The 24,305-nt window shown below is 31.1% G+C and overlaps 2 protein-coding genes and 2 long non-coding RNA genes across 4 annotated transcripts; all 4 read right to left on the reverse strand.

Moving 5' to 3' along the window:
* Positions 1–1,945: 1,945 nt before the first annotated feature.
* On the reverse strand, positions 1,946–2,914 carry LOC123924868. The gene is made up of 2 exons (XR_006814865.1): positions 2,568–2,914; positions 1,946–2,489 (listed from the first exon to the last, which is right to left on the reverse strand). It is a non-coding gene; the product is annotated as an uncharacterized LOC123924868 (long non-coding RNA).
* An 8,875-nt stretch (positions 2,915–11,789) lies between these two features.
* On the reverse strand, positions 11,790–12,756 carry LOC123924869. The gene is made up of 2 exons (XR_006814866.1): positions 12,520–12,756; positions 11,790–12,421 (listed from the first exon to the last, which is right to left on the reverse strand). It is a non-coding gene; the product is annotated as an uncharacterized LOC123924869 (long non-coding RNA).
* Positions 12,757–13,105: 349 nt separating this feature from the next.
* LOC123924870 (putative pentatricopeptide repeat-containing protein At3g01580) lies at positions 13,106–16,155 on the reverse strand. The gene has a single exon (XM_045977847.1). The coding sequence runs from the start codon at positions 15,957–15,959 to the stop codon at positions 13,836–13,838; it is 2,124 nt and encodes a 707-aa protein (XP_045833803.1). The 5' UTR covers positions 15,960–16,155; the 3' UTR covers positions 13,106–13,835.
* A 2,787-nt stretch (positions 16,156–18,942) lies between these two features.
* Positions 18,943–22,159, reverse strand: LOC123924872 (PHD finger protein ALFIN-LIKE 1-like). The gene is made up of 5 exons (XM_045977849.1): positions 21,848–22,159; positions 21,723–21,755; positions 20,452–20,674; positions 19,881–20,001; positions 18,943–19,474 (listed from the first exon to the last, which is right to left on the reverse strand). The coding sequence occupies exons 1-5, from the start codon at positions 21,936–21,938 to the stop codon at positions 19,220–19,222; spliced, it is 723 nt and encodes a 240-aa protein (XP_045833805.1). The 5' UTR covers positions 21,939–22,159; the 3' UTR covers positions 18,943–19,219.
* Between the last annotated feature and the right edge of the window lie 2,146 nt (positions 22,160–24,305).

A 24,305-nucleotide genomic window follows, 5' to 3' on the forward strand; every position in this document is an offset into this window, starting at 1 on the left:
AGAAATATGAAAAAGCTCGTCACGTTATTTGGTTGGCCACCACTTGGTGTATATGGCGTGCGCGTAACAATGTGGTTTTTAGAGGAGAAACTATTAATTGGAAAGTCTTAGAAGACAAGATTATTTATATTTCATGGTTTTGGTTTATAGGTAAAATAGCTAGTAAGTCTTCTTGTGTTTTTTCAGATTGGTGTAAGGATCCATTAAAATGCATTATTAGCATGTAATGGTTGCTATAAGAATTGTAAGGGTTGAGTACCCCATTGTACTCCTTATAATTCAATTTTTGCTTATAAAAAAAAATGTTTTTCATTTCTGTAATATTAGTAAATCTGAGTTTTAGTCCTTAAAAGAAATTCATTTGTTTTCTCCATGTAAAATTTGAACTCATTGATTTTCCTCCTTCATTAACCTTGTCATCATATTAGGCCATGACATGGCATGATTTTGCTGACTTGGCATTGCCACGTCTTCAAGAGAGCCTCACTACGCAAGGTTTTGATGAATCATCATAAATAGATTATTTTAATTAATTTTGTTAGGGACTATTACAACAAAAATGATCAAAAAAAAAAAATTTGTCTCTTTCATTCATCTCTTCAACCCAATTTTTATCCATTGTCATCAATTCAATATTCATCAATCTTCAATAAAAAATCTCATATTCATATCATTCAATCTATATTCATATTATTTTTTAGAGCTTATCTCTTTCACCGTCCTTTCCTTTTTTGTTTGACAAATTTTCGATTCTTCTTGTTGTATGGTGAGTTTGACGGGGAGATGTACTTAGATAATATATTATTGGATTTTTTAGATTTTAAAGTTACTAGTTTAGTCCACTAAATTTAACTATATATTTGCTTGTAACCTTTATTATGTTATGTCATGATATTTTTTTTAAAACCCTAGCCTACTTTGTGGTCACTCCGATGGAACCACAAGTACTCCTAGATAATCCCACAAATCAACCTTTTCCAAAAATCCCCAATTTATCTGTCCTCCCTCTTATCCAAAAATAGTTTTGCCAAATCCTTAAGTTTTGTCTTTGTATCATTTAATTATAAGATCTTTCAAGTTTTTTAGGTAGTGGATAGATCTTTATATTTCTAACTTGTTGCATCATTATCCTTCTAGTTAACCACATGTTACCTTGTTGCATTGTGGCCGTTAATATTGACTTCCACTATGGTGGACATTTTGATGAAAAAGGCACATATAAGGGTAACAATGTAACAAGTTTTTGTAACGGATGATGACCGTAAGGGTAACAGTGCAACAAGTTAGAGACTTAAATGACCTATTTATTATCTAAAAAACTTAAAAGATATAACAGTTACAAACGTGAAACTTAAATGCATTTGGCCTATTTTTTTCTAAGGTAAGTTAAATCCACAAAAATCATATGAAAGATATGCGTTGAAATTGAGAATCTAAAGAACACCTATTTGGAAAAAATATATATAATTATTGGGTTAAATATGTTTTTTGTCTCTATAAATATCTCAAATTTCGTTTTTAGTTAATATAAAAATTTCCAGCAACTTTGAGTCCGTAAAGTATTATGATTTTGGTCTCTACGTTTCAGTCAACTCGTGCATATCATTTGAAATTTTAATTTTTTTTGCAGTCATACATTATAAGAATCTCTCTTGCAAAAGTTTAAATTTTTTTAACAACAGATGAAATTAAGTATGATTTTTTTTGGTTATTTTGCACATAAAAATTCATAAATAATTTATCTTTTGTTAAAAAATTAGAAATTTTTATGGGATATGTTCTTATAATATATTATAAATATGAATAAAAAAATCATTCAAAAATGTGAAAGTACACAAGAGTTTAATTAAAACTAGGAACCAAAAATTGTAATAGAAAAAATTTGAGGGAACAAAAGTTGTTGTAAACTTTTACAGGAACTAAATATTAGCGTTTTCAAAAGAAATGATCAAGAAATTCACAAGAAATTGATAATAATATAATAGACTTGGTTTTCCTTTTTCTTATTTAAAGAGACAATATTTTGAATTCATTTCTAAGAATTCAACCCGTTATAAAACTCTCGTGGGAGAATTTTACCACCTATTATGACCGGTCCTACTTAATTTAAGAATTTAGTCTTTATAATTGCGCGCACAAATTAACCTCTTCACCCAAAGTTGCGTTGATGGTAGCATTGTTGAATGAACAAAAATGATCATTTTTTGTCTTTATTACATTAATTATATAGATAATAAATGTTTAAGATGACTAAACTAAACATAAAGCCAACCACTTTGGCAAATAAAAATAAACATAAAGCCAACCATTGTATATAATTTTCTATAATTTTGAAGTATGCATATCCTAAACCCTATACCTAAGTTGTCTTCTAATAAAGGAGGATCTCGGAGGACCACATTTACATGTACGACAAATGCATTTTGGAACATACGGAGGTAGACAATAATAGTATTGACAATTAGCATCCTCTTTGCAGTTTTTCCACTCTGTGATACAAAAATAAGAGATGAAATATTTTGTATAAGATAAACAAGAAAATTCAAAGGATACAAAAAATAATTTACCATTATTATCATTTACAACAAGAAACAAAGAAATAAAGAAGATCATTAAATAAACAAAATTAATAATTTCAGCCATATTTTTCTCCAAAGCTTGCAACAAATAGCAATTTATAGATCAATTTATTATTATGTAAAAATTCTATGCCTTGTTTATTAAATGTGGTATAGATAATCAATTTGCCCGTTTAGCTAGCTCAATCGATTAAGGAAACCTTTCATTATTTTTAAAAAAAAAATAGTTTCTAGCCTTTTATGATAGATACAGGCAAAAAATGAAAAATAACAAAAATTGAATGAAGAAACAACGTCTAAAAGTGCAACAGATGTTATAAAACTCTCAGAGAAAGAACTTTACCACCTATTATAGCCGGTCCTACTTGACTCAAGGATTCGGTCTTTAAAATTGGGCACAAATAACCTCTTTACCCAAAAAAAATAATAGTATATAGCAATTTGAAAAGTTATATCTGTGGTAGCATTTTTTATTTTATGGTACCATTGTGGAATGAACAAAATTGATCATTTTTGTCTTTATTACATTATTATATATAGTGTTTTGGGCCAATTCTAACATGGAAGACTTCATCAAGTCTTCCATGGTGCACAAGTTGCTCATATTATTATAACGAATACGAATTTTACAAAATCGACCGTTGGATTGAAAATTTATATTGTATAGATCATCCATAATTTATTTTAAAAAAATCGAAAATCGTTTGATATGTTATTGAGACCCATCAAAATTAACGGTTTATGAGTTTTTATTGTATACCGTTAATCTTGATTGGTCTCAATAACATATCAAACGATTTTCGATTTTTTTTTAAAAAATTATGGATGATCTATACGATATAAACTTTCAATCCAACGATCGATTTTGTAAAATTCGTATTCGTTATAATAATATGGGCAACTTGTGCACCATGGAAGACTTGATGAAGTCTTACATGTTAGCCAAAGCCAGTGTTTTGTCTCATGGCATTCTCTTTTAGATAAGAGATGTTTAAGATTGACCACACAAAACATAAAGCCAGCCATTGTGTTTTTTTTTTTTAACTTAATTTGGCTAGTGGCTAGAAAATCCACCTTAAAAATAAATAAGTTAAGTGTTTAGAGTTCAAACACCGTTAACCGTTATATAATATTATATTCTATTATATGATTTTTGAAGTATGTAACTAAACACGTACTATACCTAAAAAAATTATCTTTAATCATAAAGAGTTATCTACTTAAAATGGTTCATAAAATATACGTTAATATTTATGAACTCCTTCCATTTCTTTTTAATGGTCGTTTTGGAATAAGAACATTAAATTAACGAAGTATAGTTTTATACATTTTCTTCCTATTATATTCTCATTCTGATCTACGATATTTTGCACTCAATAAATATAACATGCTATGTACCAATAAAAAAATTTAATATGTTATTTTTCTCTCGTAACAAACTTTAGTTTTTCAAATTAAAGCTACAGCAGGAAAATGGCTCTGAAGCAACCAAGTACGGGTCTTTTTTGTTGGATTGAACAAAGGTCATATTGTTACCAACAAGGAATTGGCTCCAAAACCCTCTAGTCGTAAATGGAAAACTAGCAAGCGTGTGCACTTTGTAAGGAACCTCATTTGTGATCATGTTGCTGGCTTTTGCACCTTACGAAAAATGTATCACTGAATTGCTGAAGGTTGGAAAGTGTAGAAACTCAGGAAAATATATGAAAGTATTTGTGTATTCATTGTGATGATCAATGTACAAGTAAAAGCTCCTATTTATATTATAGGATTGGAGACATAGAAAATAAATACATATAAAGACTAATGATCCTAACTTAATTACAATATAAATTACTATAATGAGAGAATCATAACATATCGTAACAGAAAGGATATACAAGAGGGCCCTGAAAATGGCCATGAGAAAGCTTGGAACCCATAAACGCGCAAAGAAGAAGCGTGAGGAGATGTCCAACGTTCTTCGAAAGATGAGGGCTAGTAAGTCTTTGTTTATTCATTCTAGGTTAACAGGATATACCCGTGTTTTCTTAACCTTTAGTTTTTCAAATATATAATATTAATTAGTTTTATTAAAAATATAAGAGTGATTGACAAAATGTATAATTGATAAATCGTATCCTTAAAATACCAAAACGATGGTTAAATAAAACATTAAATCCGTAATCAAATTACAATTAAAAAACCGGAGGAATACTTTTTATCATACACCATTATATGTACTTAAATTATATGCTTAAAAAAAGTGAGAAAAATCTAAAAGTAACAATATTTTTTATATGCAAATAAAATTATAGGCTTCGAAGCAAATACAACTAACTATTATAATTATTACTATCTTTGACGGTAACATTTTAAACAAAATATTGGAAAGGATGAAAATATTATTAATTAATATAAAAGTAACTTTAATAGTTATTTTACAATTGTCTCACATGAGGTAATTTAACTACGCACCTTGCGAGTAGATGAGAACGGGAGGTTAAGTCCTTTCAAATCCCTCCCCTATTTCTACTTGGTAATTGTTGTTATCCCTGCTTATTATTCCTTATTATCTGACGGATTAATTTCTATTAGATAAGTTCAGAGTTACCATTTCTTATCGTATTGCAACTGAAGAAGTTATATATATGGTCAACCGCTGGTAGGGTCACCCTTGTTTGCCTAACTGTAATCATGCAAAATTTAACTATGTGTGATTCTTAATCCTAACCCGTAACCTCAGGTACTGAATTTAATGATCCCAAATCTTGGTTAGTTGTATTATCTTTATTGTCGAGCATTTAGTCTGTTTTCAGGAGATCGGCTATTTCCTTCGGATGAAGACATTTACATATTCGAAAATTGCATTTTGGAAGATAAAAAGGGTGACAATGAAAGAATTGACAATCAGCATCCTCTTTGCAAGTTTTCCAGAATGCTGTGATATAAAAATAAGAAACAAAAATTACTACAAGGGATGAAAATATTTTGTATAAGATAAACAAGAAAATTCAAAAGGATACAAATATGATTTACCACTAACATCAGTTACAACAACACACAAAGAAATAAAAAAGATCATTAAATAAGAAAACTTAATAATTTCAGCCATAATTTTTCTCCAATGCTTGCAACAGATAGAAATTTATTGATCACTTTATGTTGTAAAAGTTCTATATGCTTTGTTTATTTGTGTTGATAAATAATTGTGGTACTTATATATCTTAAAAAAAAATAGAATTATAGTAAATATTAAATGTGGCATAGGTAATCAATTTACCCGTTTAGCTAGCTCAAAGGGAAACCTTCCATTATTTTTATTTTTAAAAAAATAAATTCTAGCCTTTTATGATAGATAGGGGTAAAAAATCAAATAAAAATAATAAAATACAATTAAAATTTGTTGAATTGTGCTTTTTTGAATTAAAAAGTGATTTTCTAAAAACTTACAAAATACTCATGCATTCGAAAGTGAATTGTATTACATAGTGACCTGTTTATACCCAACTCAAAATATATTAAAATACATATTTCGTGACCTGCTTATTATACGCAACTCAAAATATATTAAAATTTAGTAAATGTAGTAGCAGGCTAATTAAAATCACAAAATTAAGATAATTAAAATGAAGAAGTAAATGTGATACTACCTCCATTACGCAGGAAAAAAGATTAAGACGCACCATCAACTGTAAGAAGACAACTTTCAACAATCAAATGTACAAATTGTGGATATTCAATCAATACATCACAATTAAGATACATGTGCAATAAGGCGCTTTAAAATCACCAACATGCATGAAGATTGTTGGTTCTGTACGTAAAAGGGAAACATTATAAGTTATGATCTTGAAATTCAGACATTCCAACAAAACAACACTAAAAGACAAATAACACTAACGCAACCACAATCAAAGAAACATAAAAACAAGGGTCTTGCTAATGAGTGTCCCCGGGACACTCTTTAAGTATTTTATTTAAAGAAACTTTTTATTCAAAAAATTAAATACTACAATTTCCAATGCGTTGACTTTACGGATTCCCATAAAAATTCTATAAAAAACTTACTATTTAAGGTCTTAAAGAGTGCACCAGAGACACTCGTTAGCATTTTCCTAAAAACAATGCCTAGAAAACAGTCCACACTAGTGCATAAAGTACTTTTTACATCTAGCAAAAAGTGTTATTTACGTCCGGCTTAAGTCAGATGTAAAGGTATTAGATATAGTAAGTTAGACACGTTTTACATCTGTTTCTTACGTCCGCTGATGTGAAACGTAATTTTAATAAAAGTATGCTGGTTGGGGTGAATATCCCTGTCTCCTGGTTAGGCAAGGCTGCGGCTGCTCTGAGTTGTAAAGTGGGAAATATTCCTTTCCTTTATTTGGGTCTTCCTATTGGGGGTGATCCGAGGCGTCTGATTTTCTGGGAACCGGTGTTGGCTCGTTTAAAGAACAGATTATCTGGTTGGAAGAGTCGTTTTCTTTCCTTTGGTGGTCGTCTGGTTTTACTTAAGTCTGTCTTAACCTCTCTACCTGTCTATGCGCTATCCTTTTTCAAAGCTCCTTCAGGTATCATTTCTTCTATTGAATCTCTTTTAATTAAATTTTTTTTGGGGGGGGGGGGGGGGGGGGGGGGGGGGGTGTGAGGATTTTAAGAAAATTGCTTGGGTAAACTGGAAAACTATTTGTTTGCGTAAAGAGTATGGAGGTTTGGGGGTTAGGCAGTTGAGGGAGTTTAATTTGGCTCTTTTAGGTAAGTGGTGTTGGAGGTTGTTAGTGGATAGAGAAGGGTTGTGGTATAGAGTGTTGGCGGCTAGGTATGGAGTAGAGGGAGGGAGATTACGGGATGGAGGGAGGCGTGGATCGTTGTGGTGGCAAGAGATAGCGAGTATTAGGGAGGGTGGTGGTGAGCCGGGCGGTAGGTGGTTTGGTGACCATGTTGTTAGGAGGGTGGGAGATGGATCCGATACTCTTTTTTGGACAGATCCTTGGTTGGATGAGACTCCTCTTTGTGAGCGTTTTGGGCGCTTGTTTGCTTTGGCTGAGACCAAATCGCTTACGGTGGTTGAGATGTTCTCTTTAGGGTGGGGGTTGGATGGGGCGGCGTGGGTGTGGAGGAGGCAGCTGAGGGCATGAGAGGAGGAGTTATTGGGGGAGTGTCAGTCTTTACTCTATGTCATTTCTTTACAGGTACATTCTTCGGATAGGTGGCAGTGGCAGCCAGACCCTGATACAGGTTACACTGTCCGGGGCGCTTATTAGCTTTTGACTACTACGGATTCGATTATTGTGGATGATGCAGAGCATCTTATCTGGCATCCTCAGGTTCCCTTGAAGGTTTCCATTTTTGCGTGGCGATTACTGCGTGACAGGTTACCTACAAAGTCAAACCTTGTCACCCGAGGCATTTTATCTTCTACAGCTCATCAGTGTGTTTCTGGTTGTGGGGCTGCTGAATCGACCCACCACTTATTCATCTTTTGCAGTACTTTCGGCTCTATTTGGGATTTAGTTCACTCTTGGATTGGCATTTCATCGACGGGTTTCACTTCTATCCGGGATCATTTTGTTCAGTTTACTTTATCAGCTGGTGGATCTAGAGCACGTCGGTCTTTTCTGCAGCTCATTTGGCTTGCTAGTGTTTGGGTTGTGTGGACGGAAAGAAATCATAGATTGTTTCGAGGTTCAGCTAGCACTCCTCATCAGATGTTGGACAAGATCAAGCTCTTTTCTTATAGGTGGTTGAAGACGACGAGTGTTACTTTAGTCTTAAACTACCATAGTTGGTGGTCTAGTCCTTTGCTATGTTTGGGCCTTATATGATTGCTTGTATTTCTTTCTGTGACTATTTGTAAACTTTGGTAGTCTATCTTAGCACATCTTGTGCTGAGAAGATTGTTCTTGTTATATATATATATATATATATATATATATATATATATATATATATATATATTTCATTTTGGCTTGTTCAAGAAAAAAAAGTTTTCACGATCTTCATTTGAATTGTGACTTTACTAACGAGAAATATAATTTTCATATCAGGCCATTGTTTCTTTCTAAGGATGGTGATACAATGGTATTGCATAGGTACCGTTTGGCCCAGCTTATTTTAGACTTTTTACTCCAAAAAAGGAGAAGTCGGGCCAAACAATTTTTTTTAAAAGTACTTGATAAAAAAAAGTTGCTTATTTTCATGTGTAAAATACATCAATTGGCAAAGCTAATATTTTTAACTTTTTTTGAGTAAAATTAGCTTTTCGGTGGTTCACCTCTTCGAATCCCACCAAAAGCAAATGCAAATCATATATTTGTGATATTCACGGCCCTCATATGTGCACAGTACACCACTATTTTTACTTTTCTTGATCACAAGTCATGTGCACTATTATTATAATAATGCACTATTATTATAATAATTATTTTTACTCATATTATTATAATATTATTATTTTGAAAAATGCACAATTTATTAATTTCCACAAGTCATGTGCACTATTATTATAATTTTTTTTTTACTCATATTATTATTTTGAAAAATGCACAATTTATTAATTTTCACAGTCACAATAAAAGTATATACTACTATTATTTAAAATAATCAAATAAAATGTAGTACCATGCATAGTAGTATTTTTCTTCTTCAAACTACAAAATTATTCATTTCAATATATATATATATATATATATATATATATATATATATTATGGATAAAATTAGACCGATAATGTTATGGCCACGTATTAACATTTTAACATTATAAAAAAATAACATTCTAACAAATATAAATTTTATAAAATATTTAATGAATTTGAAATTTATATTGTTAGCTTATTCATATAAAATTTACACAAATTTAAAATTATTTTATATGTTATTGAGACATCTAAAATTAAGAACTTATGCATTTTTATTGAATATTTTTTATTTTTATGAATATCAATAACGTATCAAATGAATTTTCATTAATAAATATAAGATAATATTTTCATTAATAAATATAGGATAATTACATATGAAATTATGAATAAAAGTCGTAAATGGTTAAATGGCAAAACTAATTCTCTTAAAAACAAGATTCATAGTTTTAGGAGATACAACATTGCTATCAAATTTTTTAGATTTGTGTAAATTTTTACATAAATGATCTAAATAATATATACTTATAATTAAACGGTAGATTTTATAAAATACTATTCGTTAAAATGTTTGTTTATTATGTTTTTAAATTATTGCACACAAAATGTTAATATTTGTTAATTATATTTTTAAATTATTTTATTTGTTTATAATAATTTTTAATATTATTATAAATTTCATAAAATATTTTAACAAACAAATTTTAAATTATAATTTATTTTAAGTTTTTTAAAAATGAAATCACCAAACAACTTTAACTTTATTTATAAAGCACTTATTTTAAACTTTGTTTTAAAGTAGCTTTTAGACCATAAAAAAGTTAGGCCAAACGGTACCATAGTATTGTAGAGAACCAAGAAATTCTCTATAATTGGAGAGATCGTAGAGTGAAGAAATCATGAGTTAATTAGCGTGCATAAAACTGTTATTGATGATGAAACTTACAATAATTTATTTTGGGGTAAATAGGTTTTTACCCCCCTGCAAAATATGTAATTTTTGTCTTATCCCCTGCAAAATAAAAAATTGTGATTCACCCCCTGCAATATGAAGATTCCATCATTTACCCCCCTCATTGCCACTTGGATCTGGAATCTTCATTTTTGCTGATGTGGCAAGCCTATATGGCACTTGACTGGACAAAATTGATTACATGACATGCTTACGTGGCATTTAGTTCATTTTTGATTTTTTTTTTTAAAAAAAACAAAATTCTTTTATAATGTTCCTTTTTTTTTTCCTCTTCATCCCTACCAACATCAGTTTACAACAGCAAGAACAAATCCATCACCAAGAACAACCTTCTTCTCTCTCTCGTGCAATCACTCACTCACTCCAACTCTTCAACCTCTCTCTACCCTTCTTTTTCGCCCCTCTCTCTCTCTCTCTCTCTCTCTCTCTCTCTCTCTCTCTCTCTCTCTCTCTCTCTCTCTCTCTCTCTCTCTCTCTCTCTCTCTCTCTCTCTCTCTCTCTCTCTCTATATATATATATATATATATATATATATATATCTCTACAAACCTTCAATTTCCACAAACTCTACACTTCTTCCACTTTTCTTCTTCAAAAATCCCCCAATTTCAACAAACCCCAATTTTGGAAATTTCAACACATAACACCACAACATAAACTCAGTAATCCGAAAATTTGAAAACCTAGATCTCGTTCCTAATTTTCCCCTTTTTGATTTTTGAGGTGGTCTTTGATGGTTGTGAAATTGTGTTGAGGAGCGGTTCTGTTTCTTTGTTTTCCAAGCCTCTGTTTATTGTGGTATTTTGATTTTGGTTATGGTGTGGATGGGGGTTCTGTTTAGTGATGGTTGGTTTGGATGATTGAAGATGACATGGTGATGATTGTTTTTTTTAAAAAAAATAAAAAATAAGTGTCCAATCAAGAATTTTGATATTTTTAAAAAAATGAATTTTGTTTTTTTTTTTTTTAAAAAAATGAACTAAACGCCACGTAAGCATGTCATGTAATCAATTTTGTCCAGTCAAGTGTCACATAGGCTTGCCACATCAGCAAAAAATGAAGATTTCAAATCCAAGTGGCAGTGAGGGGGTAAATGATGGAATCTTCATATTGCAGGGGGGCGAATCACAATTTTTTATTTTGCAGGGGATAAAACAAAAATCACATATTTTGTAGGCGTGTAAAAACCTATTTACCCTTTATTTTGGGATGATGCCAACAATTTTGTTGAAAGCTTAATTTCGATTTGTTGAAAGTAAGTTCAACTTGCATGGTTTACTTGTTTGAATTTTTGTAAATTCATATATGTTGTTTTCATATTGTTTGGTGAAAGGAAAATCCAAAAGTACGATCAATCAATTGTTTGGTGTTTGATTACATATATCCTCCTTCCATCATAGGCTGAAATATATCATATGTATCTTTTTTTTAAAAAAAAATTACAATGAAATAATTTGAATTCATTAAAGGGAATCACATTTTGTAGCTGCCAAGCTACAACTAATCTCTCTTACTAGGAGGACATCATAAATGACAAAATGCTTTAAATGCTTTTAATTTTGTAGTCGTCTTTTTATTTACAAAAGAGAAGGAACAGAACAACATCGTTTGAAATTTAATTAATTTAACTACGCTCCTTGAAGTTATAGTTTTTTTTATTAGCAAATACAGTACTCCAACACCAACCATAAGCATATTATAATATACTCCTTGGAGTATATTATAACGTTCAACCATAAGCATAAGACATATAAATGGTGAGAAAAAAATATTAAACAACAAAGAAATATAAAAACAACATCGTTTGAAATTCAAACAAGAACACACTATCGTCCTTCTCCAACACCAACTCCTAACCAAAAATGAAAACCAGAGCGGGGCATTTCAGAATTGAAGCAGAATATATAGAACCATCTTTCACCGATAAGCACCCTTGTTCAGCTAAAGGTAAACTTCGTCAACCAAACATACTCCACACAGATCTCAGTAAACTGCAACTCACCAAAGCAACTGGCTCGGTGGAACCGCTGGAAACCCCTGATATTTGCAAAATATCTACATTTGCAATATTATTGTGTGGCGGCCATAAAAGACTGAAAAACGTCAGCAGGGGAAACGAGTATTGATATAGAGAGGATTCTTCGGAGGAAGACATTTACATGTACGAACAACGCATTTTGGAACATAAGGAGGTACACAAGGAAAGAATTGACAATTAGCATCCTCTTTGCATTTTTTCCAAAATGCTGTGATATAAAAATAAGAAACAAAAATTACTACAAGGAATCAAAATATTTTGTATAAGATAAACAAGAAAATTCAAATGGAGACAAATATGATTTACCACTAACATCAGTTACAACAACAAACAAAGAAATAAAAAAGATCATTAAATAAGCAAACTTAATAATTTCAGCCATAATTTTTCTCCAAAGCTTGCAACAAATAGAAATTTATTAATCACTTTAAGTTGTAAAAGTTCTATGCTTTGTTTATTTGTGTTGATAAATAATTGTGATACTTATATATCTTAAAAAAAAATAGAATTAGAGTAAATATTAAATGTGACATAGGTAACCAATTTGCCCGTTTAGCTAGCTCAATTGATAAGGGAACCTTCGATTTCTCATTTTTTTTTATAAAATTTCTAGCCTTTTATGATAGATAGGGGCAAAAATTCAAATAAAAATAATAAAACACAATAAATTGTTGAATTATGCTTTTTTGAATAAAAAAAAAATTCTAAAAACTTGCAAAATACGCATGCATTCAGACGAGTTTCACTACGTTTTTACCACTAACATTTTATCTTCTAAAAAATATTCAAAAGACACAAATACTAATAAAATACATATTTCTTGACCTGCTTATACGCAACTCAAAATATATTAAAATTTAGTAAATGTAGTAACAAGGCTATTAATCATTGGTAGTCTCAAAAGAATCTCTAATTCTTCTAAAATCACAAAATTAAGATAATTAAAATGATGAAGAAAATGTGCAATGCCTCCATTACGCAGGCTTTTAGGGAGGCCTGAAAAGAACCAAAGAAGGAAAAAAGATGAAGATGCACCATCAACTGCAAGAAGACAGCTTTCAACAATAAGTAATACATCAACATGAATATGAGTTATAACCTTAATATTTCTTCATATATTCTGTAATTCAGTAGCTTGGTAGCATAAGCAATGCATTTTTGTAACGAAACTCGCGATAAATCATCCAAAGAAACAATGAACAAAATGGAGAGAAAAAATATGTCATAATAATACACTATTAATAATTTAATATTGTTGGAAAAAATGGAGAGAAAAAATGCATTTAACTTGGCTTTGAAGGGAGGCCAATGTCCATGCCTCCCTCTAAAACATGAGCTAGACAGAAGAAGCAACAAAGTGAAATTGTGCAGAGAAAAGAAATGAAATAAGGTGAAAATGATACCCTTGTCTTCCATTGTTAAACTCTAAGAAATGAATCTTAAGTCATTCACCTAAAATCTAAATAACTTGTGTAACCTTTAGCATTGATGTGTACTACTTAAAACCACTTAATTTATTTACAACTATACAACTAAAAGAATGACTCTGAGAACCAAAACAAAGATACAAACAACAGCATATTCCAAAATCTTTTCTCCCCAATTTTTCATATTCCAATAACTCATAGCATTTCCTCTATCTGTAATTGAGGATCATAACCTTCTTCTCTCATTTTAGCGTGTAATTTTTTCAGAATTTCATAAATTTCGCCGGATTCATCATGAAATCGATCACTTGCTACGAAACTTCGAACCTCATTCTTTAACTCCACCATACTTTGACCAACAATCTTCTTCAAGCTATTCTCCTTTACCAGTCTCCTAAGTTTTGTAGCACTATGCCAATTTTCGTCGACACAATAAATATTTGATAAGAGAATATAATACCCTGCATGATTAGGGTCTAATGAGAAAAGATTCTTAGCTGCAACTTCCCCCATCTTTATATTCTGATGTATGCGACATGCGCCGAGTAAGGCTCCCCATATATCAGGCCCAGCTTGCATTGGCATGTTCTTAATTACGTCCAACGCCATATCCAACTCTCCCAGTCGACCAAGAAGATCAACCATTATCGCATAATGCTCCGAGTTTGGTATCAATTTGTACTTGTTAACCATGATATCAAACATTTTTATCCCTTCTTTAATCAAACCTGAATGACTACAAGCAGAAAGAATTGAGATGAAAGTTACATTATTAGGCTTCGTATCTGAATAATTAGCCATCTGATAAAATAATTTCAATGCCTCTTCTCCTTGACCATGAAATCCATAAGCTGCAATTATTGAGCTCCAAGTAACAACATCTTTATATGCCATTCCTTCAAAAACCTTGTTAGCATCTTCTATGCTACAACATTTTGCGTACAACTCTATAAGTGCTGCTCCAATAAATTGGTTATTTGCGAACCCAATTTTTGTTACAAAAGAATGAAAACATACGGCTTGTTGAAAAATCCCCAGTTCTGAAACAGCAGTGAGAATCTTAACTAGAGCAATAGCATCTGGTCGAGTTCCACTAGATAACATATTGCCAAAAACCCTCATTGACTCGTGCACCATTCCGATTTCAGCATAGCCACTAAATAGAACAGCCCAAGCAATTACATCTTTCTTAGGCATTCTATTGAAAAGATCAACTGCTTTTTCAGGTGAAAAACACTTCATGTACATGTCCATCAAAGTTGTAGAGACCGTGGTTTCCATCTCAAAACCATAATTCACTGCCAATTCATGAATCTTCATACCTTCTTCCAAATTGGAAGTATAAGCACACGCTCGCAATGCGCTAACCACAGTAACCCAATTCGGTTTAATTCTCTTATCTAACATTTCATTGAAAAGATCTAAGGCATTAGTTTCAGCCCCATTATCAGCATAACACGCAACCATTGAACTCCAAGATATAATATCCTTATCAGGCATTTCCCTGAACAAATTTGCTGCATTCTTGATGGAACCGGTTTTTCCATATAAATTAAGTAGTGAATTGGCCAAACACAACTTAGTGTCTAAACCCTTTCTTTTTACAAATCCATGAACACTTCTTCCAACCTTAAAATCAGACAACTGAGCACAAGCAGAAACAACACTAACCAGCGTCACCGGATCAGGATTCACTTTCTCGGAGACAACCATTCGCGAGAAAAAAGCGAGCGCAAGTTCCGGACTACCACTCTGCTCATAACCACTAACAATCGAAGTCCATAAAACAACATCAGGTTTCGGATACTCCATAAAAACCTTCACAGCATCATTCATTAGACCACATTTCGTATACAAATCAATCAAAGCAGATCCAACAAACATATCACCATCTATCCTCACCTTCATGAGAAACCCATGAATCATCTTACCCAATAAAACCTTCCTCAAACCCGCACACGATTTCAACACAATAGATACCGAGTAATTGTCCGGTCTTTGACTTTCTTCAACCGATACAGAACTAACGTTGTGCTTATTCATTTGACGGAATAAAGACAAAGTCTCTACCCATTCTCCTTCAAAACAATAGCTCCTAAGCAAAGCATTCCATAGATAAACAGTTTTGTGAGGCGTTTCGTCAAACAGCTTATGTGCATGATGAATTGATGCATATCTAGCATAAAGTACATTGAGTTTGGTCACAATGAAACTATCATGAACAAGACCCAATTTCACACACTGTGAATGCAACTGTGTAATTGATAATTTACTGCAACAAGTTTCCAATAACTTGACTAAAAAAATCCTCTTTTCCATATGCTATTCATGCTACTTATTCAATGGCTCTAGTACATGTACCGATGAGAAAATCATGTAATTAATAAGTTAATTGAAATTTGATAGAAGAAAATAATAAGGAATATTAGTATTATTGGAAAAGAGATTAAAAAAAAAATACCGATTGGTGCTGCTTGGTTTTTGTGTTACTCTAGGCTTTGTGTTTTTGAGGTTGTTTCCTAGAGTTCACTGTTTTTGTGGTTATAATAAATAAAAAATTAAATCGGAATTTTACCCCTGTTTTAAAACGCGGACTTTTAAAAAATTGTTGTTCAAAAAAATAATACTCCCTATTCAATACGGAGTATTGTATCTTTCTTTTGTTTTGGGTGTGAAGAAGCGTTCGATGTGGGTGGGATTAGGTAGATTATCGGTTGGGTTTGGGCCGAAAATTATCAAATCGATGAAAATCACAACCATTTAATTTAGATTCAATTTCGATCGTCTACATCTTTGATTTGTTCGGGTGTCGGGTCGTTCGAGTGGCAGGTAGAACGGATCAGTTATTAGGGGTTATGTTGAAACTTTATTTACATCTAAAACTTTATTATTCAAAAATTCATAATTTTTAAATAGTTTAATACATCGTACACAATGTATCGTACTAAGTGGAATGAGTAGCTCAACTAGTTGAGTTAAGAATTACAAAAGTTGAAGGTTCGGGATTAATGTTCTGGCAAAGAGGAAAAAAAAAACTAACAGTTAACAAAATATCGTAACAACTAATAATTTTCCATTAAAAAAAATAAAAATAAAAATACATCTACTTTATTTCAAACTAATAAAAAACTTGTTTTTTTCGTATGAATCTCTTACGGGATCTTCAACCACAAGTATTAGGTTCTCATCACTCATAGTTTTCTTGTGTCTTAATTCTCATTTCTCTCATTGTTTATTAACAGGCTTATAATCTAAAAGATTTCCTCAAGAGTATTTTTTTATCAATGAATTCATTAAATTCACAAATGTTGACTTTCTCTAAGTCAATAATATCATATTTACTCAAGTCTAAAAAAACTCGGTTTGCACTAGTTTGTTTAGATTGCTATATATTAAATCACAATTATAGATTTGTTAATTATATATGAGTTTATTTAAAATACTTCCACGCTCCATATTAAATAAATATAACTCTGTGTTTGAATTTATTTAATAACTTTTAATTTTTTATAAGAGCCTAAGTTTATTTTAAAATTTAGTTATAATAATTATTTAATTTATTTTAATATACGCACACACGCACACATGAGTGCATGCATGCACATACACACACTAAGTATATATAAAAAAAAATTGATACCCCTAAAATTTTAGTGCAATGTGCGGTCGCTCCTGTCGATTTGCACCGGTATAACTTCTCAACTACTCATGCTTGGATCCATTCTTAATACTCATGCTCTTTGATGTGTTCATGTTGATGTAAGTTTCACTTTTTTTATTAAATGAAAGATGTGAAGTAAGCCGTGTGATGTGAGGCAGGTGGTTTAGTGTGAGCTGAGCTAATGATATTCATTGTTGATGGTGAAGGTATGGATGCATAGCAACATAGTGTTCACTATCAAGGTTTAAATAAAGAAAAATGGAAAAGTAAAATAAATTATTTTTGTGTATATAAGTAAAGTCTTATCAAGAGATTATTAATCATTTGAGCCAAATGTTTTGGCCAAAAATAGAGTTCACTCACTTAAGTTTATCAGAAGTCAAACTTAGGTTCTTTCGAGAGATTCGTTTTATAAAAAAAAATTATTAATCACTTAACTCAATGTCTTAATTACATTCCCTATTTTTCTTATAAGAAACATTCACACTATTTTTGTTTATTTATGGCAAGGCGTTTGTTTCTTATATACAATTAGGTGCATATTAATAATGATAGAAAATAGCTTATGCAATATTGTGAATATAAATTAGGTTTTATGTTATTTTGTAAGTTCACCACTAGTAAAAATTATATTTTTATAAATTATTTTATCATAAACTATCTTGACAAATTTAAAATAATACATAAAAATTGCATAAATTATTTGTATAAACTCAAAAATAAGTTAATTCAAACGGACCCTAAGTTCTATCATTATTAATTGGCTCAGTTGTTACCGCTAAGAAACACACACACCCACTACTGGAGTCCCATAATGTTGGGTCTTGAACTGTCTATTTTACCATTACTCTTCATGAATTTGTTATTTCCTATGATCATGTCTTCGATTCTTTCATAGTCATCCTTGTTAATATGCTCGAAAATGAAGTAAGAAATTTATAGAGATGAAACTTATAAATTTAAATTGGATGACTATGAAAGAATCAAATACATGTTCCGGGAGCACTGTTTAGTATAACCTTTATTAAAATTTTGCGTTTTTAAAGTAAATAGGTAAAGTGGAGGGGAACAAAGATGTTTATTAGGTTCAACTGTTTAAATTTTTGAATGAATAAATCATCGATTGGTGTCTCTAAATTATATTAAAAAAAAAACCAATTTACACTTGTAACTTTTAATTTAATTTCATGTAAACAGTTTAGAAAAACCCCAAAAATAAGAAAGTTGTCTTAGAACTTATGTTATGTGATCAATATTTTTAAAATAAATACTATTTTCAATACAAAAAAAAAAATCTTTTTTTATTCCTTAAAGGACACTAGTTAACATATGATCCAACGTACATGTTATTCATTCATCTTTTTTCTATGTTTCATATTTCAAAATCCAAATTGAAGGGATAATTTTTTTATTTTAATGTTTTTTATTAGTTTTCTAGTAAACAATATTGCATTTAATTTTTTGTCTAATGTTTATAAATTAACTGTTCACATTGGCGCGCTAAGGAAAACAAATTTGCCTAAAAACTTAATTCAAAGAATGTTAGATCCAATAGCTAGCAACAGATGGAGTCAAGATATAACAAAACTCAACTATAAAAATTATAAAGAAAATCTATGCATATATGTAACAAATTGTAAATAAAATTAAAATCTACTCCTTCAATCTTTCAATCATTCAATAGATAATTATAACCTTGAATTTTCCCCACTCCTCAATATAAGAGAAGCCAAATTTGTAACATAAACTGAGGATCCATCTTAGTAGAAGAAATTAACTTTAATATCTGAAAGTTTTACCCATTAGTCATATAAACTATACCCATTAAATGAATTTTCTACAAGAGAGATTTGACAATATTAAGGTATCCAATCAGCACCACAAAGCATTATTCACTTCACATGCTGCTGTCTTAGGCTTAGGGTCTGCCCCTCTTAATGCTGCATGATGGGCACTTGTATTGCTTTATGCTCTCAGCTTTTGCAGGAGTAATCTTCACACATTTCCCGTGGTACCACCTCTCGCAAATATCACAGCCAATCCAAAATTCATCAGCATTGTAGTTTCCACCGCAGGTCCCGCAAAGGGTTTCGCTATGCTCGTCTTCCTCCTCCTCGTAACCTTGATCATCTGCCAACTTTGGGATGCTTTTAACTTGCCCGTCATTTGATCTCTGAAGATAAATGAACAAACATGTATATATAAGAAGGCCAAGTGTACTCTGGTTTCGATTTTCATGATCATATGCAAAAGCAAAAAGAAAAGTAATGTGTGAATTGGACAGTGTGATAGATTATGAACTTTGTTTAAAAAACCACAGCTAGTTTAGTTTTTTGCCTGTACTCAGCTGTTTCAGAATGTTATCCAAGTAACCGACAACTACAACAGATAAACAAGTCAAACGTTTCATTATAGTTCGTGTGTATGATATAGTAGATAAACACCAAAAAGATAGAATAGGTAAAAAGCTTTAAAAAGATTTGATGACATTGATATCTCTACGTTCATTACAAAACTTGATCCATGTTTCTATCAATTTCTAATCTAACTCAGATTTACACAACAAAAATAACACTAACCTTGGTGCTGCCCCGAGATTTGCTTCCACTGTCTACAGTTGGCTTGTCCTTTATTGGCTTCCTCTCAGTTACAACTTCAAACACAGTTGGAAGGTCATTGATCAAGCTAAATAAACGTTTCCTGCCATAAATCAATGGAATCATCAATAGAAAGAGGGAGCCATAAACCCGCTTCAAAGTAGTTGAGGGAAAATCTAAAACAATCAAGTGCGTTAAAATGATAAATCAAACTCAGTTGCATGTATTGCCCTAAATAATCTTTGGAACCTGTAATTCACTTTGTAACACTGGTAAGGAGGGGGGAAAGTATTACTGGTGTGGTGAGAGATAAACCACGTAATTTATCCCATATAATTGTTCAATTGCAAATTGAAGCTAAAAGTTAAAATAGAGTTGCCTTTCACATAACAGATAACAGTGATGATATCGATGCAATTCAGAAACTACTACAATTACAAGCCTCAGTTACAGCATATCACAAGGTTCTTAAGCATGTTAATTACAGATAACGAACCAGAAGCAACTTAAGTTACTATAACCACATACTTACTCACTATAGACAGTACAGTACCTTTCATTGCGGTTAAGCCGAGCTCCGAGATAAAAGGCAACGGAAAGCAACCAAGAATCACTGTGCACAGCAACCAAGGAAAGCCAGTCCCTACGGTTCATGCCATCCCTTGCAAAATTGATTCCGAGAGCTGGCTCTGGAAGCTCAGGTGGAACTTCCTCTGCAGGAAGAGTCACTTCCCATGATTCATTTGAATGTCCATAGAGACACAAGTTGTCCTTATCTTCAAAACAAAAAAGCACAATACAGAAACTTTGAAGTCAGTGAAACAAAACAACACAGATTCATAATTTATATTACAAAACCATAAAAACTTTGAGCAATTCCAGCATGAGTCTAACTCAACCACTTAGGTGTCTGTTAGGTCTCGTATCCAAATTCAAAAATAAAAAAATTGAACTGTCTCACTCTCAGGAACAGGGTTTCAAATAAATGTCTGCAACCGCAACCTGGGTTGCGTTGCGAGACGGTTTTATGTTACTGAAATCACAACGTAACAGCAATGAGACCACATTTGACAGTAATTCTCTACAATGCCAAGGAACGCAAAGCAACCCACCCGCTGTTTAAAATCTTGCTCAAAAGAATAACAATTTCACAAGACCAAAAGACCATAAACAGCTAGGATTATTAGCACACAAAATCACACTATTCTAAAACAGTTAGCAAACACTCAATTATTAGTTATATAGATAGGGGTTTGCTCAATCCAAAGGAGTAAGATCCAAAAATATTGATCAACTAAAATCCTAAAATCATCATAGCACAGACATCAGACACAACATACTGACATGTTGACACCAATAATAATTTGAGAAAATGCCATAATTCATAATAATTTGAGAGCCTTCTAATTTGAAAAGTGTATGTGCTTCATAGATTAAAATCCATTACCAATCTTAAATTAATAGATTATTAGTTTGTTTCTGGATGTATTTATTTATTTTAATAACTAATAACTGACAAACTGTCTTGTAGTTAAAAGGTAGTAACTGATGTGTGTCAGTTCATGCCTAAATAAATAAATAAATAAAAACAAACAAAAATATAAAAATTAAAAAACACATGGGACATACTAAACTTTGACTTTATTTTTTCCTCAATTTCTCCAAAAATAAAAGATAACTCTCTCAGCTATAACAACTCGTCAACTCTACAATTTCACACAGAAACAATAAAATTGAAAAACAAAACAAACAAAAAATCGAAAAAAAATTATATTTTTAGATAAATTATAAAATATTAGTTCAGATCTTCAACTACCCATTTACCTGGATCACAGAGTGCGTAGAACTCATCAACATCTGAAACAAAAATCCAAAAAAAAAAATATTGGTTAGTTGAAAATTTGAAAAATCGAAGAAAAAAAAATTGGAATTGAATTGAGTGAATATACCTTGAGTTAAAGCACGAACGATACCATCTCTACGAGAACTGAAATCTTTGAAGATCTCTTCAACGGTGCGAGGACTTGACCCCATTTCCATAAAACCTAATTTGAGATCTACGCGATTAGGGTTAGGATTTGAGAAGGTTCTAGAAATTGAGATGAACGGTGTTGATGAATTTGAAGTTTCAGTTAGAAGAGACTACTAAGCCATGAGAAAAGATCGATCGTAATGGAAAGAAAAGAACCTAATGAGAGAGAGAGAGTGAGGTTGGAAAAATAAATATACGAAAATAAAAATAAGAGTATAGTTATGTAGTGTGTTTACTTTTTAGAGCTTATATTTAGGACTTTTATAATTAGGGTTAATTTTGGTCGTTGGATTAATCCTAACGGTTGGGAATTTAATTTTAATTGTTGGATTAATTTGATTTGGATTGGTTGTGTTAATAATCTTAATGGTTAGCTTATGGGTGTGTTTGGTAACACAAATAAGTTAGCTTATAGCTTATTACATGAGCTTATAAGCTTGTTTCAAAAAATTAAAGGTGTTTGGTAAAAAGCTTTTTTTACTAGCTTATAGTTTTTTTTTCATATGCTATTTCAAGTAGCGTGTGAGCTTATAGCTTATAGCTTTTTACACTTTATTTCATTTTTACCCTTTAATTTAATAATTACCCACTTTAAAAAAGAAATTACCCACTAACAATTATGTCATTTTATATTTATTAACCACTTTAAAAGCTAATTTTACCAAACACTTTAATTTCAATTAGCTAGCTTTTCAGCTATCAGCTATCAGCTAGCTTATCAGCTATCAGCTAGCTTATAGCTTATTTTTACCAAACAGACCCTATCAAAAAAAAACTTAATGGTTATGAATTACGGTGCGTTTGACCCTTTTTTTTTTTGTTTAAAAGTTACTTTAAGCTTAAAAAAAAATCTTAATGGTTATGATATTAATTTTGATTGTTGGTTTGATTTGGTGATTGAAGTATGGTTGGAAGGAATTGGATTTTGTGCGGTTGATTATGTAGTTAGTAAATTTGGATCGTCTGATTTTGTTCGGACGATTTACATGTGATTGACTGCACTGCAGTTAGTATATTTGTGAATTTACTGAACCTCTATCCATGGTTGGAATGGTGTAATGAGTTGAAAATTAATTTGATTAATCTAACGATTTATGTATGGTTAAAATGACTATGTATAAAATTCAATAGGTAGGAGATACATTAATTTTGATCGTTAAATTATTTCGACAGTTGATATATGGTTGGAATGATATGTGTATACTTTGAGTTTGACTTTAATTGTTGGATTAATTCACCCAAATAAAATATTTAGTTTCACAAATAAAAATTATATTTTCTTAAATGAATATCATTTACCTCGAGAGAATTAGTCTCTGCAGTTGTGCGTGGAGAATAATTTTAGTTTACCAAAAAAAATTATATTTTTGTATTGACTTAACTCTTAATTACGGTCTTAGTTCCTCTATTTTTATTTACTCATTCAAATCACCCAATTTTGATCCCTCTCTCGTATTTTTATTTTTAAACTTGAAAAAATGATGATATATTATATTTGAATTGAAGTTTTTAGAGAATTTTCTTATAATTTCATATGGGTGTTAATTATTTTACATCATCATATTGTGTGATACATCATTTAAAAGGCACATCAGCATTTGCGAGTAAATTTATTTAACGAAAAGACCCCAATTAAATGATTTTAAAATGAGAAATCAATTTTATAAGTAAATGAAATTTAAATAAGATGACAAAAATTATAATAAATTTTCTTTGATATTTACATATTGAGTTGACACCTTCTATTGTTGAGATGTCTTTCAAGTGCAACCCCTCCCTCTAGTTTCACTCTTAAGCCTTTGCTTGTATACGTTTTTAATCACACATCTATATGTTTGAATTCAGCTCTAGAAATGCAACGTTATCAAAACTCTTGGTTTAATTATGTTCAGTATAGTCCTATTATGGTTTGGGATGGGAGATTAAGAGATTAATGTATGCACTTTGCATGCAGATGACTTTTAGTTTAATCACACAAAAGATACTTAAAAAAATTAGGATAGTTAATCTATCATTCAAAAGTTTCATCTTGTGTAAATTTATTTATTTATTATTTTGGTTACATATAAATTTATTAAGTTAATGAAGACACAATTCAACATTATTTCTCAAGCTCTCACTTCCAAGATACCTTAGTATTTTCATGCTCTTAAAATAATACATGCAAATATTATTAGATTAATGTCAATTTTGTTAGATGACCCTTTAATTTATTCATTGGTTTAGTCCAAATTTATTTCTTTAGTTTAGATGACCCTAATGGTTTAGTCCGAATTCATTCATTGATTTATGTGTTTTTCTTTCCTCCCTTTTACTTTCACTAAAATCAAACACATCATGAAGAGTCACCGATGCAATTAAACTAATATTTTATA

The sequence above is a fragment of the Trifolium pratense genome, linkage group LG4 (genome assembly GCF_020283565.1).
Source record: "Trifolium pratense cultivar HEN17-A07 linkage group LG4, ARS_RC_1.1, whole genome shotgun sequence".
Lineage (NCBI taxonomy): Eukaryota > Viridiplantae > Streptophyta > Magnoliopsida > Fabales > Fabaceae > Trifolium > Trifolium pratense.

What these genes read in the sequence shown, in the direction of transcription:
- LOC123924870 (XM_045977847.1), bottom strand. Translation starts at nt 15,959, where the DNA reads ATGGAAAAGAGGATTTTTTTAGTCAAGTTATTGGAAACTTGTTGCAGT.
- LOC123924872 (XM_045977849.1), bottom strand. Translation starts at nt 21,938, where the DNA reads ATGGAAATGGGGTCAAGTCCTCGCACCGTTGAAGAGATCTTCAAAGAT. An exon ending in CGTTCGTGCTTTAACTCAAG is followed by an intron (nt 21,756 to 21,847) that starts GTATATTCACTC and finishes TTTTTGTTTCAG; the next exon opens with ATGTTGATGAGTTCTACGCA. An exon ending in AATCTCGGGGCAGCACCAAG is followed by an intron (nt 19,475 to 19,880) that starts GTTAGTGTTATT and finishes ATTTATCTTCAG; the next exon opens with AGATCAAATGACGGGCAAGT.